This window comes from Phascolarctos cinereus, unplaced genomic scaffold, assembly GCF_003287225.1.
Source record: "Phascolarctos cinereus isolate Bilbo 61053 unplaced genomic scaffold, phaCin_HiC Scaffold_4;HRSCAF=312, whole genome shotgun sequence".
NCBI lineage: Eukaryota > Metazoa > Chordata > Mammalia > Diprotodontia > Phascolarctidae > Phascolarctos > Phascolarctos cinereus.
This window is the reverse complement of record NW_027555847.1, coordinates 221,465,639-221,481,519: the sequence shown is the minus strand read 5'-3', so window position 1 is coordinate 221,481,519 and position 15,881 is coordinate 221,465,639. Positions and strand designations below refer to the sequence as shown.

Here is a 15,881-nt window from a genome sequence, read left to right as displayed (position 1 = left end):
CTGAAGCTCTCCCTAGTGGAGAACAGGGAGGGCTCTGGGTAGCCATGCTGTTCCCTTTTACTTTTCCCTCCCTCATGCCTTCTCTCCTTTTCACCCTGATGAAATCAGATTATAATTAACCGAAGCATAGCTTTGAAGCAGGAAAGAAGCCACAAAAAAATAGAAACTGGGTATAGAGGGGGGGAGGATAGTAGAAAGGTAGAGGGGTAGTCTCTCCTGATTTTTACCTTAGTAAGGGAAGATATTTTATGGGATTGGTTATTTGTAGCTGAACCCCAGGTTTCATAGAATTACAAACCATAAGGAACCTTAGAGATCAGTGTCTGACCTCTTTTAATAATAATGACACATTTCTATAGCACTTTAAGGTTTACAAAGCATTTTCTTAACCAACAATACCATGAGTTATTTAATGCAAGTGTTATTATTCATTCCCTTTTTGTGAATCAGCAAAGTGGGGCCCAGAGAGTGACTTACCCGTGGTCACACAGCTAGTTAGTGTTAGAGTGGGACACAAATTTAGGGCTCTAAACTCTAAATCCCATACCATACCATGCTGCCTCCTTTTATTTTTTTGAGAATCAGCTTAAGGAATCCTCCTATCAGCTGGAGGCTGGCTGCCGAAGTCACTCACTCACTCACTACCCGATAGGCAAGTATTAAAGCCTGGAGTTGGGGCGGTGTCCTCCCCGAGGAGGGAGGGAGGGAGATGGATGGACTAGAGATCGCCTTGGTTGTAACCCACCCTGAAATATAGCATTGCTGTAGAGAGGCAACATTCTCATTGACTACTCTTTGCCGTCCCATTGTTTTCCTTCATCTCCCAGGGTCCCAGAAGTTAGATCTCTTGCCATATAGCTAAGTCAATTATCAGCCTTATTATGACTTTTTCTTCAAATGTTTTTTTCTTTTTCCTTGAGCCGAGAGAAACTGTCAAGAACAGCAGGAAGAGGAGGAAGTGACCATCGGAAACTCCTCAGTCTCCAAGACCTTTTTGGCCACTGCTAAGCAGGGATTTTACAAATTCATTACATAATTTTGAGGATAAGGACCACATTTTTTCCCCTTTATGCTTTACTGAATTCTGGCACTTGTGGCTAGCTGCCAGGAAGATACAATGTGGATTTTACGTGTTAGCAAGTCACCAGCAGGCTTCCATGCTCATCTCCTTCCTTCCTTGTAATGGAGATCTACAGGCCAAATCCAACTACAGTAAGGCCTGTTTATGCAACATCATCAGGGGAATGAACTGTTCCACATAAGTACATATAAGCCACATAAAAGAAGCTTGCCCCTTTAAGCACCAAAACTTGTTTTGTTTTAAATCATTTTGGATGAAAATTTCTCTAAGATGCAGTATATTTTCATAAACCGAGTGTAGTGAACAGAACTGATACAGTAAAAAGAACATCAGATTTGGAATCAGAGGATGCATTGAAAATCCTGAATCTACCATTCATTATCCATATAAGTTTGGGCAACTCACCCATGTCTTTAATCTTCCTCATTTGCAAAATGAAGAGGTTGTATTAACTCCCAACCTCTTAGGTCCCTTCTTAGGGTAGCTAGGTGGTGCAGTGGATAGAGTGCAGGCCTGGAGTCAGACTCATCTTCCTAAATTCACATCCAGCCTCAGATACTTACTAGCTGTGTGACCCTGGGCAAGTCACTTAAGCCTGGTTGCCTCCATTTCCTCATCTATAAAATGAGCTGGAGAAGGAAATTGCAAACCAATCTAGTATCTTTGCCAAGAAAACCCCAAATGGGGTAACTGAAGAGTCAGAAAGCATTGAAATGACACAACAACAGTAGGTCCCTTTCAGCTCTAAATTTATGATCTTATGATCCTGACTCAGAATCATGACTTTGGAAAAGTAACTTCATCTTACTTGGGTAGGGGTAAGGGGCAGGGAGGGAATGTATTAAAAACAGGTAGGACTTTGAGGCAATACACACTGATGGTTCCCCCTCCAATGAAGACACATTTGTTTTAATACAACTTATACCTGATAGCCAAATCAGGGAGGGACAAAGTAGAGGAAGATAACTCCAAATGGAGAGGTGACTTAATCTAAAAGGTCACATTATTTGATATAATATGTAATTCCAAATGGACCTTTGGGGCCATTAAACCCTAGGGAGTCCTGATGTGACTGACTTTTTTTTTTCTCATCTGTCTCTTTGCCTCAGTTTCCTCATCTGAAAAACAAGGAATATGGTGCCTTCTGGCTCTAATAGTATATGCTTCCATAGTTATTAGGAATATCTTCTATAAATGTGCTATTCTATAATAAAGAGATGTCCTCAGATCTTACTGAAGTATGTCATAGAGTTAATTGCCCTAGACTCTCAGACTCTTTTTGTGCTAATATCTGCTTCTTATAGATTTTTCTATTTTCTTCTTCCATGTCAGCTCTCATTTTTGGTGGCTGTCATTATATCTCTCTCTCCTACCCCCCCTTTTCATTTGCTGTTTCTAGTCTATTATATAATAAAATAAATAACTAAGCTTGTTAGGATAGTATGTAAAATAGGAGAAAATGGACACTGAGGGAGGGACTTAGGGGCTGAGTAAACTACATATTGGATGGACTTTGTAACATCTCATTTTGGCTGTTTTCCTCCCACTTTCTTCCTAGTTCTTGGCTATACTCTAGGTAAGGGAGGCTGCTCAATAAATCATCTCCAGATAAATGAAGGTTTTCTATCCTTGAAGCATAGAATAGCAGAAAGGGCATTGGACTAGAAAGTAGAGAACCTTGTATTTAAGTCCAATCTCTGCCATTAACCTGGCCCCTTTGGGTCTGGGTTCCCTCATTTTGGCCTGGATGATCTCTTAAGGTCCCTTTCATGTCTAACATTCTGTGATTCCACTGTCTGACCACTTCAGCCTAGCTCTGGGCAGTGCCAGTATTAAGCCTTCACCCCACTCTGTGCAAGATGCTTGAAACCCTCCCATAGACAGTGTAGTCTTTCTTCCAGCCATTAATAGCACTGGGCTTTTTTGTATTACAAGCAGATTGAAAACTGTTCATGGGTAATTTACATCAGCTCTATCCAGCCAGGTCTCTGTGTTATATCAAGCGTTTGCTGCAGCTGTCAGCCCTCCAAGCTCAGTTTAGTGCTGACAAAAGCTAGAGGACTAAATGAAAAAAAAAAAACAAACACCACAAAACCTCAGCACCTCTGTGGAGACTGAAGTCTTGCTCACTTATTCTTTACTCTCCATACAGGGGTCTGTTGGAGCAGAAACATCTGGGGAGTGGCCTCCATCCAAGTGTAGCTGAGCTCTTAATTACATTAGCACCATCTACTTCCCTCCTCCCCACTCTCTCTCATGTCCCCAGCATAAGGGTATTTTTGGCTCTGGCTTTAGTTCACAGAGGAACTTGTCACCCTCTCTTTGTGAAGACTGGGGCGATTGTATGCTTTAGAAATGAGCTCTCAGTGAATCATTTCCAGTGCAGCCCTGGGAAAATCTATGGGAGATGTCTGGGTTGAGAGGGAAAAAACCAAGCAGCGTCTCTCTGGAGTACAATTCAAATTCACCCACAGAGCTAAAGACATCAGTGGATGTCTTATTGGATTTACAGGGAGGAAAGGAAAGTTGCCAACCTCCCTTCACATTTGTTGGCAATGAATTTGGTATTTTGGTAAACTTCCAATAATAATAATAGTAACAATCATAATACTTGGCATTTGTATAGTGCTTTAATGTTTGCAAAGCGCTTTACAGATATCTCATTTCGGAGCGGCTAGGTGGCCCTGAGTTCAAGTCTGGTCTCAGACACATAACACTCACTAGCTGTGTGACTCTGGGCAAGTAACTTAACCCCAGTTGCCCTCAAAAAAAAAAAAAGAGGAAATTCCTTCATATACATGAAGACTGCTATCCTATCCCTACTAAGTCTCCTCTTGAAGATAAACATCCCTAGCTCTTTCAAACCATCTACCCATGACATAGTTTCTAAACTTGGCCTTCTTTTGGACACACTCCATTTTGCTAACGTCTTTCCTAAAGTATGGCACATGGAACTATACACGATACTCTAGATGTGCTCAGTAGAGCAGAACCCTCACACACACTCCTCCCCCAAGCTCATTCCACCTCCATCATTCAGGGACACTGTCCTTCTCTTAGTACAGCCTATGATTATATTAGCTTTTTTGACTGCCATATCACATTGTTGATTCATAATGAAATATGGTCCACTAAGACCTTCTGATCTTTTTCACAGAACCTGCTTGTCTAGCTACACCCCCCATACATATGAAGTTATTTTTTTTTAACTCAAGTGTAGAATTATGTATATTTGCCTCTATTGAATGTTATCATTGACTCATCATTCTAATCAAACATCTTTGGGAATCTTGTGTTTTCTAATATATTAACTAGCTCCTCTAAGATTTGGGACAGCCACAAATTTTTATAAGAATGCTATCTATGTCTTCATCTAAGTCATTGAGGAAAATATTGAATGAATATACCAAATGGCAGACTTCTTGGGCAATCCATTAGACTTTCCTCCAACTTGACTTAGAGTACTCTTTGGACCTATTATTCAACCAATTCTTAATCCACCAAATTGTACTATTATCCAGCCCACTTTTCTCCATCTTTGACATATAGTTCTAATGAAATGACCTCTGCTTAAAGAAAGCTTTTAAAACAAGGCTTCTCTTCCTGGCAAAGTTCTATAACACATTATGATGATATGTGAGCATTTATAAAGGACCACAGAGTGATCACTCTGAGCCAGGTAGTTTCATCAAGAACAAAATCATGTTGGACTAACCTCATTTCATTTTCTTTTTTTTTCTTCTATCCCTCCTTCCTTCCTTCCTTTCTTTCTATCCGTTACATTGTTGTTGGGTTTTGTTTTGGGGCTTTGTTGGTTGGTTTTGTTTTGTTTTGTTTTTGTGAGGCAATTGGAGTTAAGTGACTTGCCCAGAGTCACACAGCTAGTGAGTGTTTTGTGTTTGAGGCCGAATTTGAACTCAGGTCCGCCTGACTCCAGGGCCAGTGCTCTATCCACCATGCCACCTCGCTACCCCACTATTTATTATATTGCCTGGCAGATAGTGAGCTATTAATGCTCGTTGACTGATCAGGGAAATGCTAGATGAATGGAATATTTAGATTTTAGCAAAATATTTGACGTAGTCATCTATACTCCCTATATGGACAAGATGAGACGATGTCTCTAGGAGATTATATATTAGGTAGATTTAGAACTTTTTGAATGACCTGATCCAAATAGTAATCATTAACAGGTCAATGGCAAGTTGGTAGGAGCTTTCTAATGGAACACCCCAGGGGACATGTTCTTGACCTTGTGCTGTTCAATATTTTTATAAGTGACTTGGATAAAGTCACAGATGGCATTCTTGCCAGATTTATAGGTGGTAAATGCTGAGAAGGATACTAATCCAATGAGTTGGGATCCAAAAAGATGTGAACAGGTTAGAAAAATAAGCTGAACTGAATAAGAAAAATTTCATAAGGAGGAATGTCAAGTTCATAGAATCATAGATTTAGAGCTGGGAGGGAACTTCTGGCACCATCTAGCCCAAGCCCCTAATTTTACAGCTAAGAAAACAGACCCCAAAAGGTTATGGAACTTGTTTAAGGCCATATGGGTAGCAAGGGGCAAAACTGGAAATCATAATCAAATTCCCCTGATTCCCAAGCCAGCACCTTTTCCCTTTTACCACTCTGCTGGTCTCCCAACACCTCCCTCCCCACCAAAAAAAAATGAACTTCATCAATACAGGATGGAAGAAAAAGTTTGACTAGAGTCGTTTCTGTGAATAAGATCTGGGGATTTTAATAGATTGCAACTCAAAATGAATCCATAGTATGAAATTACAGCCTTAAAAAACAGAGGGGGCAGCTAGGTGGTGCAGTGGATAAAGCATTGGTCCTGGACTCAGGAGGACCTGAGTTCAAAACCGGCCTCAAACACAAAACATTCATTCACTAGCTGTGTGACCGTGGGCAAGTCATTTAACCCTATTGCCTAGCCAAAAAACAAAACAAAACAAAACAAAAACAAACAGAAACAAACAAAAATCAACATAAAGAAAGGCAGAGTTGTCCATTTTGAAGGAAATCACCTCCACTGCACTGTTCTTCCATTCTGGGCACATTCTGGGAAAGACATAGACAAACTGGAGCTTGTCAAGAAGAAGTCAGCGAGGATGGTGAGAAGACTAGAAACCATACCATACATGGGGCACTTGAAAGAACTGGGGATGTTTAGCCAGGAGAACAGAAGGAAGGAGGTCAGGGGTGGTGTGAGACATCATAACTGTCTTCAGATATTTGAAGAGATGTCATATGGAAGAGGGATTCTACTTATTCTGCTTCATATCCCAGAGAATAGGACCAGAAGCAATGGGTGGCTTAATCTGCCAAAAGGCAGATTAAGCTTAGTGTAAGGGAGAGATTCTTAACAGCTAGCATTCTCCAAAGGTGGCACTGGGGTTTTCCCCAACCTGGAAATCTTTCAGTGTAGGTTAGCCGATCATGCATCAGTGATATTTTAAAAGAGATGCTTGGTCAGATACAGGTTGGACTGGGTGAAGACTTGTCCTTTCCATCTCTCTGCTGTGAAGATGTGTTTTGGTCAGTGGTAGCCTCCATGGCATACTATCCTTGTTCCCTTAAGAAATGTAAAGTCCTCAGGACACCTACTTGAGGTAGCTGGGTGACACAGTGGATAGAGTGCTGGGTCTAGAGTTAGGAAAACCTTGGTTCAAATCTGACTTAGACACTTACTAGCTATGTGACCCTAGGCAAGTCACTTAACCTCTCTGCCTCAGCTTCCTCATCTGTAAAATGAGGATAATAATAGCATCTACCTCCCAGAGTTGTTGTGAGAATTAAATGAGACAATAATTGTAAAGTATTTGGCACATAATAAGTTCTATATAAATGTTGGCTATTGTTATTATTACTTTTGTGTCCTGTTTCTTTAAAAAAAATTCAGAGAAGTTTCTTATTTGTTTATTGACATCTTCATACCTTCAGAGGTTTCTTTTTAAAAATGGTTTATTGCTGCTTTTATTTTCAACATTACTGTCACTTACTAATGACTCCTCTTTAACCTCCAACAGAACTTTCCCTTCTGCCAAAGAAACACAGTTCAGGAAAATGAAGGGACACATTGTCTGTGTCTGAAAAGGTATGTCCCACTCCGCACTTATAGTCCATCACCTCCCCACCAAGAGGCGGAAAGCATCCTTCACCATTAGTCCAGGAGTTTCTTCATCTATAATTCTGACAGTACTACTAAGGGCAGATCTTGAGTCCCTCTCGTGTAACTTGTCGAGCAAGTACCAGCCCCACAAAAGGGGCAGTTCCTTGCCTTTTGGGTAGGCTGACTTCACATTACTTTTGAGTATGTTTGGCCTTGGCTGTCCTGCACCTTTTATCAGCAGCTGTACAGCAATACTGTGGAAACACATTTCTAAGCTGTCACAGACAATTGGAGCTGGAAATAATACCCAGCAAGGGCGAAGTGCAGCTTGAGTGCTTATAAACACAGTTTTCCTAGTGAGCAATCATAAGATCTGAACGTATGAATTGGCTCAGCTTGGACAGAGCACAATTACCTACAAACATTCTTGTGACATGAAAACATCAGCCAGAAGCTTATGCAGTGTGCTGTCTCTTCCTCTGTCTCTGTCTGTCTTGTATCTCTCTGTCTCTGTGTGTCTCTCTTTTTGTATCCCTGTCTCTGTTTCTCACTTTCTGTTTCTGTGTTCCTGTCTGTCTCTACCTCTATATATCTCTTGCTGTCTCTATAACTCTATATGAAATCTTTTTTTCTCTGTCTCTATGTATGTCTTTCTCTCTCTCTCTCTCTCTCTCTTTCCATATATATATATATATATATATATATATATATAAAATATATCTGTTTCTCTCTGTCTCTTCCTTTTTCCCCTTTCTCTCTGTCTTTCATTGTTCCTGTCTCCCTCCCTCTCTATTTCTTAATCTGCTTCCTTCTTCCTACTCCCAAGTTTAAACTCCATAGAAAATATGAACTCCATTGGAATGAGCCCAAACACGGTGAATTTGCTTTCTTCATTGTTCTGACTCCCCCTGTAATGCTCAGGCTGGTGGTTGGTAACTTGCCCTAAGCTGTTTTCCAGCCAGACTCTATAGGATGTGTGGCCCTGCCAAATCTGGGAGGATTGTTATTAAGGATCGATCAAAATATTCTCTTTCTGCCCTGGAGAGCCCCAAAGGAAAAACACACGGCAGATTTCTTCCATCTCAAAGGGCCACCCCTGAAAATGTAATTCCTCTTTGTCTCAGGGGAACCCTTTCAGCGCTGAGTCTACTCTATCTCTTATCCAACACCACCTCCCTGATCCAGTTCAACTAACCTAGTTTTCTAGTTTTACCAGTAAGCTTATGTAGACCCTCTGCCCTCAAATCTGTCTTCAGTAAACTCCTTGTCATTCTTCTGATAACTATGACATCAAGATTATAACACAGGGACTCTGTATTCTCCCTCTCCCCAACCATGACATCTTGGCTTGGGTGGCACACTTTTCTAGAAATTCCAAATCATTAAATTCATATTCATTGAAATCTCCCCTTGGGATATCTTAGAGGTAAATTGGGGTGAACAACTGTTTCATTAAACTGAAACTCAAAGATGTCAAATGCCTTAATTCAGATAATCTAAATGGTTCATAATAGTAATAGGAGCTGCTCCAATGGGGACCCGACTGCAACTGTTCAGTTGGGCAACACAGCGCCCTTTCTTCCTTCCTTTTTTTTTTTCTTTCCCTTCCCTCTGTCCACATAGGCTATCATCCTCTTACCTCCTGGTACTTTGCCTAAAGCATTGTCAGTTTTGATCACTGAAACCTTGCAAGATATCTTGGGGTTTACTGCTAGATTTCTTTCTTAAGAACCATGCCTTAAACCTGGCTCTCATTGATGGGAGGACAATAGGTCCCAGGCCAAGCCCAACTTGGTCATTGTTTGAGCTCCAGTGGTTCAGAGTCAATGTAAATAGCAACTGTTTCTGTTTTGGCCAGAAACCCTGAGGGTCTTCCCCTCCCAGACTGATTTTTTTTTTTAACTAGGTAAAAGAGGCCATTCTCTGCCTCATTTCTAACCTGGCCTTAACCACTGAATGGGCATTGCCTCAGTCAAACTGAGACTTGTTAAAGACCTTAGCTTAAAAGGGCCAAGGTCTCCCACTGCTTCCAGGGCCATCTCCAAGAATCTTGATCTATATTTTGCTACTGGACCCAGATGGCTCCGGAGGTGAAAGTGAGACTGGTGACGTTACACAGCCCTCTCTCACTTAAATCCAGTCCACTTGCATGTCATGGCATCACCTCCCTGAAGTCATGGTCCTCTTCAAGAATGAAGGACAAATAACAACAATAGCCCCAGAACTAGTTCCTGAGTGTCCTGAGCTTTTACCCCCATCTTATCAACTATGAGTGGGATCTATAGCTGTCCTCCATGTGAATAACATAGATAATAATTTTTGTGCCCTAAGGTAGGGTACCAAACAAGATAATTTCTTGAGGTGCCTTTCAGTTCTATGATCCATGGATACATGTGGATGATATAATTTTACATCATAATACATACAATTCAGAATATGATTCATGATTAGTACATGTGGTCTTCATGACCACCTACCAAGCTTTCTGTACTCTACTTTCCCCTCTCCAATCTATCCTTCATAATCACTTCTGGGCAAATTCTTCCTTATGCCTAGGTCTGTTCATGTCACTCCCCTCCTCCAAAGTCTTTAATGGCTCACTATTGCCTACTAACCTTCCAACCCCTTGTTCAAGGCCATCCTACCTAGCCTGGGCCTATCTAAACCCCTCCAGCCTTGCCTTGTACTATTTCCATCTCATTCTCTACTCTCCAGCTAAATTTGACTATTCCCTGTTGCCTGTTCACATACCACTTTCCTACCTTCATGTCTTTGTACAGTTATTTTCTTTGCCTGGAATTTTCCAAGACTGTGGCCTTACTGGCATACTGACTTAGGAGAGGACAGTGGCCCAAAAAACCACTGGCATGTCAGCACAGGATGGGGGCAGGGTCTTCCCCTAGCCCAGAGATAAAGCTTTGAAGAGACAGGTTGAGCCATAGAAATGATTAGCTCCCCAACACTCCCTATATCTTGTCTCCTTATCTAGTACTGAACCCCTGGCCTGAATCTTTGCTCTCACAACTGATTCCTCTTCTCTATCTCATCCCCTTGGATTTAAGTGTAAGAAACCCAGGAAACCAATCCACCTTAGAGTTTTGATTCACTCTTCTTGGAAATGATGCAGTCCCAGCCCCTCCCAGAGTTATCACTTGCCCTAATGACCAGCCCATGTTGGCTTCCCTCCAAAGGGGCATGACAGTGTTACCTGATTCCATAAATAGGCTGCCATATTGTAAGCCACCTGGCCAGGGATCTCTCAGAATTGTGGTGCTGTAGCCACTGGTGGCTAAGACTTCTGAGGAATCAGCTGTGCTAAGAGGAACATTTGTTGCTCTTGGAGTTAGCTGCCCTTATCCCAACAGTACAGGCCCCCCACTCCCACCCCAGGGATGATTCCCCATTGACTGAGCCAAGGTAGCCTTCATGCAGTTTCATCGAGCTGAACCCACTATGTTCTCCAATATACCTTCTTTCCAAGACATCCTTGGATAGGGCATTAGAAGAGGACAAACTCAAGTGTTACTCCACGTGGTATACTAGGTATAGTTTAGTATATTTTGCATTCTATATTATATCTATAGATGTATATATTACATATGTATATCATATATCATATACCTATATCTTTACTCTCGTAGAATTGACTGAAAGTTGTAAATTAGATACAAGAGCCCATTGAACTCATTGCCTGTTGAATGACGATAAACGTACATTTGATTTCATAGAACAAAACACGTCCTTAAAGATTCTTCTTCAACAAGGTTTCTTTTGTACATATGTTAAAAATCATACAATATTCTTCAAAACATACAAAAGATTCTTTGGCCACCCTCTGACTATTAATATCAAAAGAGGTGCTTAATAGGGAGATTCAGGCCCAGCAAGGCATTGGCCACTCTCAGAGAGGAGAAACAGTACAGGGTCTAACTTGAGGAGGTTGTAAGGTCCTATGTAGGGAAGGGGAAAGAAGGTGCTTCCTATGCTCCTGTTTTTAGATGGCATAAGGATGATATAACAAGCCTTAGAACATTGCTGAGCCTCCCACATTACAATCACTCCAATCACATTCACTCCAAAGAGTTTGGCCAATATGTTCCTCCAAGATTAATGCCTGTGGTCCAGACTATGATATGCAGCTGAAATAGATAAGCCAGAGAGTTAGCTCGTGAGTACAGATACAGGGTGTTTGCAAAGTCTTACTGTAGTTTTAATAGCTTAAATAAGTTAACATTTAATTGCTTAAATTAAAATAAAAGCTTTAATGCCATAAAACTACACTAAGACCTTTGGAACATCCTGTATCCTAGACAGGTGCCGCAAATGGTTCAACCCCAATCTCACTAAAGGTAACCCCCAACTGCCAGTGTAGACCTCTGGGAGCTGCCTTAGAGTAAAGATTGCTAGTTAACCCGCAGATTCACTAGCAGAAGGGCAGTATGAAGAACATACCTGCTCCTCCTAGAGACTTGGCATGTAATATTCCTACTCTGGTGGATCAATTTTTGAAGAGCTTGGCTATACCGCTTCATCATGAATTAGCCTAGGTGGATGTGACTCTTGACTTAACCATGAGTATGTGGCAATATATTGAGTCCTGCCTTGATTGTAGCAGAAGACGTGGTGGACCCAGCATACTTGTGCTGCCTACCCACTGGGAGTCTTTTGCACTACAGAGGAAGGAAAGAACCAAGTGAGGCTTGGGGAGGACTTATCAACCCCACCCCAGTCATTTGGACAATGAACTTCACCTAAGCAGTACCACCCATGGACTAACCCGCTTCCCAGTATGGGTAAGGGGGCAATACTCCTCCTTGACACACACATCTCCCCAAATCAGCCACTTTTTACACCCTCATTCCATGACCTATCTATTTTTGATCTTTTAGAAAATAATCATACTAGCTAATGTTTATATATGGTACTTTGAAGTTTGTAAAGTGTTTTACATAAAAACATTTGAGGCACACAACAACCCTATGTGGAATGTACTACAAATAGTATTCCCATTTTGCTTTTGTTCAGTCCTGTCTTGTCCTACTCTCCATGACTCCATTTGGGGTTCTTGTGGCAAAGATACTGGAGTGGTTTGCCATTTCCTTCTCCATTCTACAAATGCAAATATAGGCTCCGAGAGATCAAATAACTTGCCCACTAGTGTCAGAGGCACTCTATCCACTCTGTCCACTATATTATGCTGCCTCAAACTCAAAGGTCCCTTGGTATTCTGGATGCCAGTTGCAGTACAAATTTCATGGGCTCATTTCTGGGCCAGTCAGTCAATGAACATTTATTCTGTGCCCTCTATGTGCCAGGCAGTGTGCTAAGCAGTCCAAAGAGAATAAGTACACATAGGCTTATAGACTCATAAATAAAGGACTGGAAAGGACTTTGAAGGCCCTAATTTTACAGTTTAGGGGACTGAGGCCTAGAAGGTTCAGTGACTTACCCAAGGTCACATAAATAGGGGATCAGATGTGGAGTAGTAGCAGGCATCAGAGGTAAAATTTGAACCCTCCAGAACCAATACTCTTGCTGTACTGTGTTGCCTCCCAGAGATCCTGATCCCCCCTCCCCTCCATTGTAGCCGAAACAACTGATGGGCTCTCACTTTGGTTCAACCTTCTGTGGTGCTCAGTAAGAGAATATTACAAAGCACTTAGTCTAACTACAACTGTCTCCCCATTCTTCCCTGTAACGCTGAGGTTTACCGGTGCTTTACAATCCAGCCTTCCTGTAAGACTCAAGGAGGACCACCTTCTGCTCCCAGGACTGCCATTGTCTAAAATAATTATATAATTATATGTTACAGGATGCCATGGCTCTCAGCTGGATCACATTCCAGGTCACACTCTCCAGGAATGATAATAGTAATAGCTGGCACTTATTTAGTATTTTAAAGTTTTCAAAGCACTGTACAAATATAATTTTATCCTTACAGCAGTCCTGAGAGGTAGGTGTTATTATCCCCATTTTACAGATGAGGAAGCTGAGGCAGACAGTGGTTAAGTGACTTCCATAGGGTCACACAGCTAGTAAGTGTCTGAGTCTGGATTTAAACTCTCATCTTCTTGACCCCAGGCCCAGCATTCTATCTACTATGCTATATAGCTATCTCAGTTGAGGCTTTGAAGTTGTCCCCACAAAAACTATTCAGTTGTGCAGCCAGCCTGGTCATAGGAGTGCAAATACTAGCCAGCCAGATCAGGCTAGAGATCATCCAAATGTCAACCCAAAGAATAGGTTCATCAGCCACTCCACCTTCTTCATCAGAGCTTTGGGCTCTGATTACAACTCGGCCACTCAGACCCCATTCCCTTGTTTCCTCCCTGTTGCCTTATCAATACACCTAAATCTTTTTCAATCTTTAACAAAATAAAAACCAAACCATCATGTGACTCAGCCACCCTCTCAAGCTACGGCCCATATCTGGCCTCCCTTTCAAAACCAAATTCCTAAAAAAAAAAAAAAGCTGCCTACTTTCATTGTTGCCTCTACTTTCTAACCTCTCATTTCTCAACTCTGCATTCTGGCTTCCAACCTGAAAACTCTCAGGCTGAAATTGCTCTCTTAAGGTGTTAATGATCTCTTAATTGACTAATTTGATGGTCTTTTCTCAATCCTCCTCCTTTCTGACTCTCGGCAGCCATTGACACTGGTTACCACCCACCTTTTCCTGGCTATTCTCTTCTCTCTGGGTTTCTACCATGCTGTTCTTTCTTGTGGTCCTCCCATTTCTAATCCACTCTCCAAACATCTGCCTGAGTGATTTTTTTTGGGATGTTTGTAGATTTTATTTTATTTTTTTAAAGATTCATTAATTTATTTATAGTTTTCAACATTCACTTCCACAAGGTTTTGAGTTCCAGATTTTCTCCCCATCTCGTCCCTCCCCCAACCCCAAGACAGCATGCATTCTGAATACCCTTTTCCCTAATCTGCTCTCCCTTCTATCTCCCCCCTTCTCTTATCCCCTTCCTCTTTTTATTTTCCTATAGGGCAGGGCAGATTTCTGTACCCCATTGCCTGTATATCTTATTTCCCAGTTGCATGTGAAAACAATGTTTTAACATTTGTTTTTAAAACTTTGGATTCCAGATTTTCTCCTTTCCTCTCTCCCCACCTACCCTCATTGAGAAGGCAAGCAATTTGATACAGGTTATACTTGTGCAGTCATGCAAAACACTTCCTTAATAGTCATGCTGTGGAAAACTAACTATGTTTCCCTTCATCCTATCCTGCCAGCCATTTATTCTGTTCTCTCTTTTGACCCTGTCCCTCCTCAGAAGTGTTTGCTTCTGATTATCACCTCTTCCAATCTGCCCTCCCCTCTATCATCCCCACACTCTCTTATCCTCTTGCCCCCTATTTTCCTGTAGGGTAAGATAGCTTTCCATACCCAACTGAGTGTGTATGTTATTCCCTCCTTAAGCCAAATCCTATGAGAATAAGATTCACTCATTTCCTCTCACCTTCCTCTACTTCCCCTTCACTGTAAAAGCCTTTTCTTGCATGTGAGATAATTTACCCCATTCTACCTCTCCCTTTCTCCTTCTCCCAGTATAATCCTCTCTCATCCCTTAATTTTATTCTCCAGATATCACCCCTTTGTCTTCAACTCACCCTGTGCCCTCTATCTATCAATCTATCTATGCATATAGTTTTTTTTTCCCCTCCAAATACCCTAATACTGACAGAGGTCTCATGAGTTACAAATATCATCTTTCCATGTAGGAATGTAAACAGTTCAACCTTTATAAGTCCCTTTATGATTTCTCTTTACCTCTTCATGCTTCTCTTGAGTCTTGTATTTGAAAGTCAAATTTTCTATTCAGCTCTGGTCTTTTCATCAAGAATGCTTAAAAGTCCTCTATTTCACTGAATATCCATTTTTTCCCATGAAGGATTATACTTAGTTTTGCTGGGTAGGTGATTCTTGGCTGTAATCCTATCTCCTTTGCCCTCTGGAATATCATATTCCAAGCCCTGCAGTCCCTTAATGTAGAAGCTACTAAATCTTGTGTTTTCCTGATTGTGTTTATACTTGAATTGTTTCTTTGTGGCTGCTTGCAGTATTTTCTCCTTGACCTGGGAATCTGGAATTTGGCTACAATATTCCTAGGAGTTTTCCTTTGGGGATCTCTTTCAGGAAGTGATCAGTGATTCTTTCCATTTCTATTTTACCCTCTGGTTCTAGAATATCAGAGCAGTTTTCCTTGATAATTTCTTGAACAATGATATCTAGGCTCTTTTTTTGATCATGGCTTTCAGATAGTCCAATAATTTTTAAATTCTCTCTCCTATATCTATTTTCCAGGTCAGTTGTTTTTCCAATGGGATATTTCACATTGTCTTCTATTTTTTCATTCTTTTGGTTTTGTTTTACAATGTCTTGATTTCTCATAAAGTCACTAGTTTCCAATTGCTCCATTCTAATTTTTAAGGAAGTATTTTCTTCATTGAGCAGCTGGACTTCCTTTTCCATTTGACCAGTTCTATTTTTTAAGGCATTCTTCTCCTTATTGGCTTTTTGGACCTCTTTTGCCATTTGGTTTAGGCTATTTTTTAAGGTGTTATTTTCTTCAGTATTTTTTGGGTCTCCTTTAGCAAGCTGTTGACTTGTTTTTCATGATTTTCTTGCATCACTCTCATTTCTCTTCCCAGTTTTTCCTCTACTTC

At 41.1% G+C, this 15,881-nt stretch overlaps 1 protein-coding gene across 1 annotated transcript in view; it reads left to right on the top strand.

Moving 5' to 3' along the window:
- The window catches only part of IQCE (IQ motif containing E), an 88,936-nt gene extending 81,977 nt beyond the window's left edge, over positions 1-6,959 (top strand). The window contains exon 22 of the mRNA XM_020975220.2: positions 921-6,959. Within this exon, the coding sequence (XP_020830879.1) occupies positions 921-1,036 (116 nt within the window). The 3' untranslated portion in view covers positions 1,037-6,959. The remainder of the gene's footprint in view (positions 1-920) is intronic.
- Positions 6,960-15,881: the final 8,922 nt, after the last annotated feature.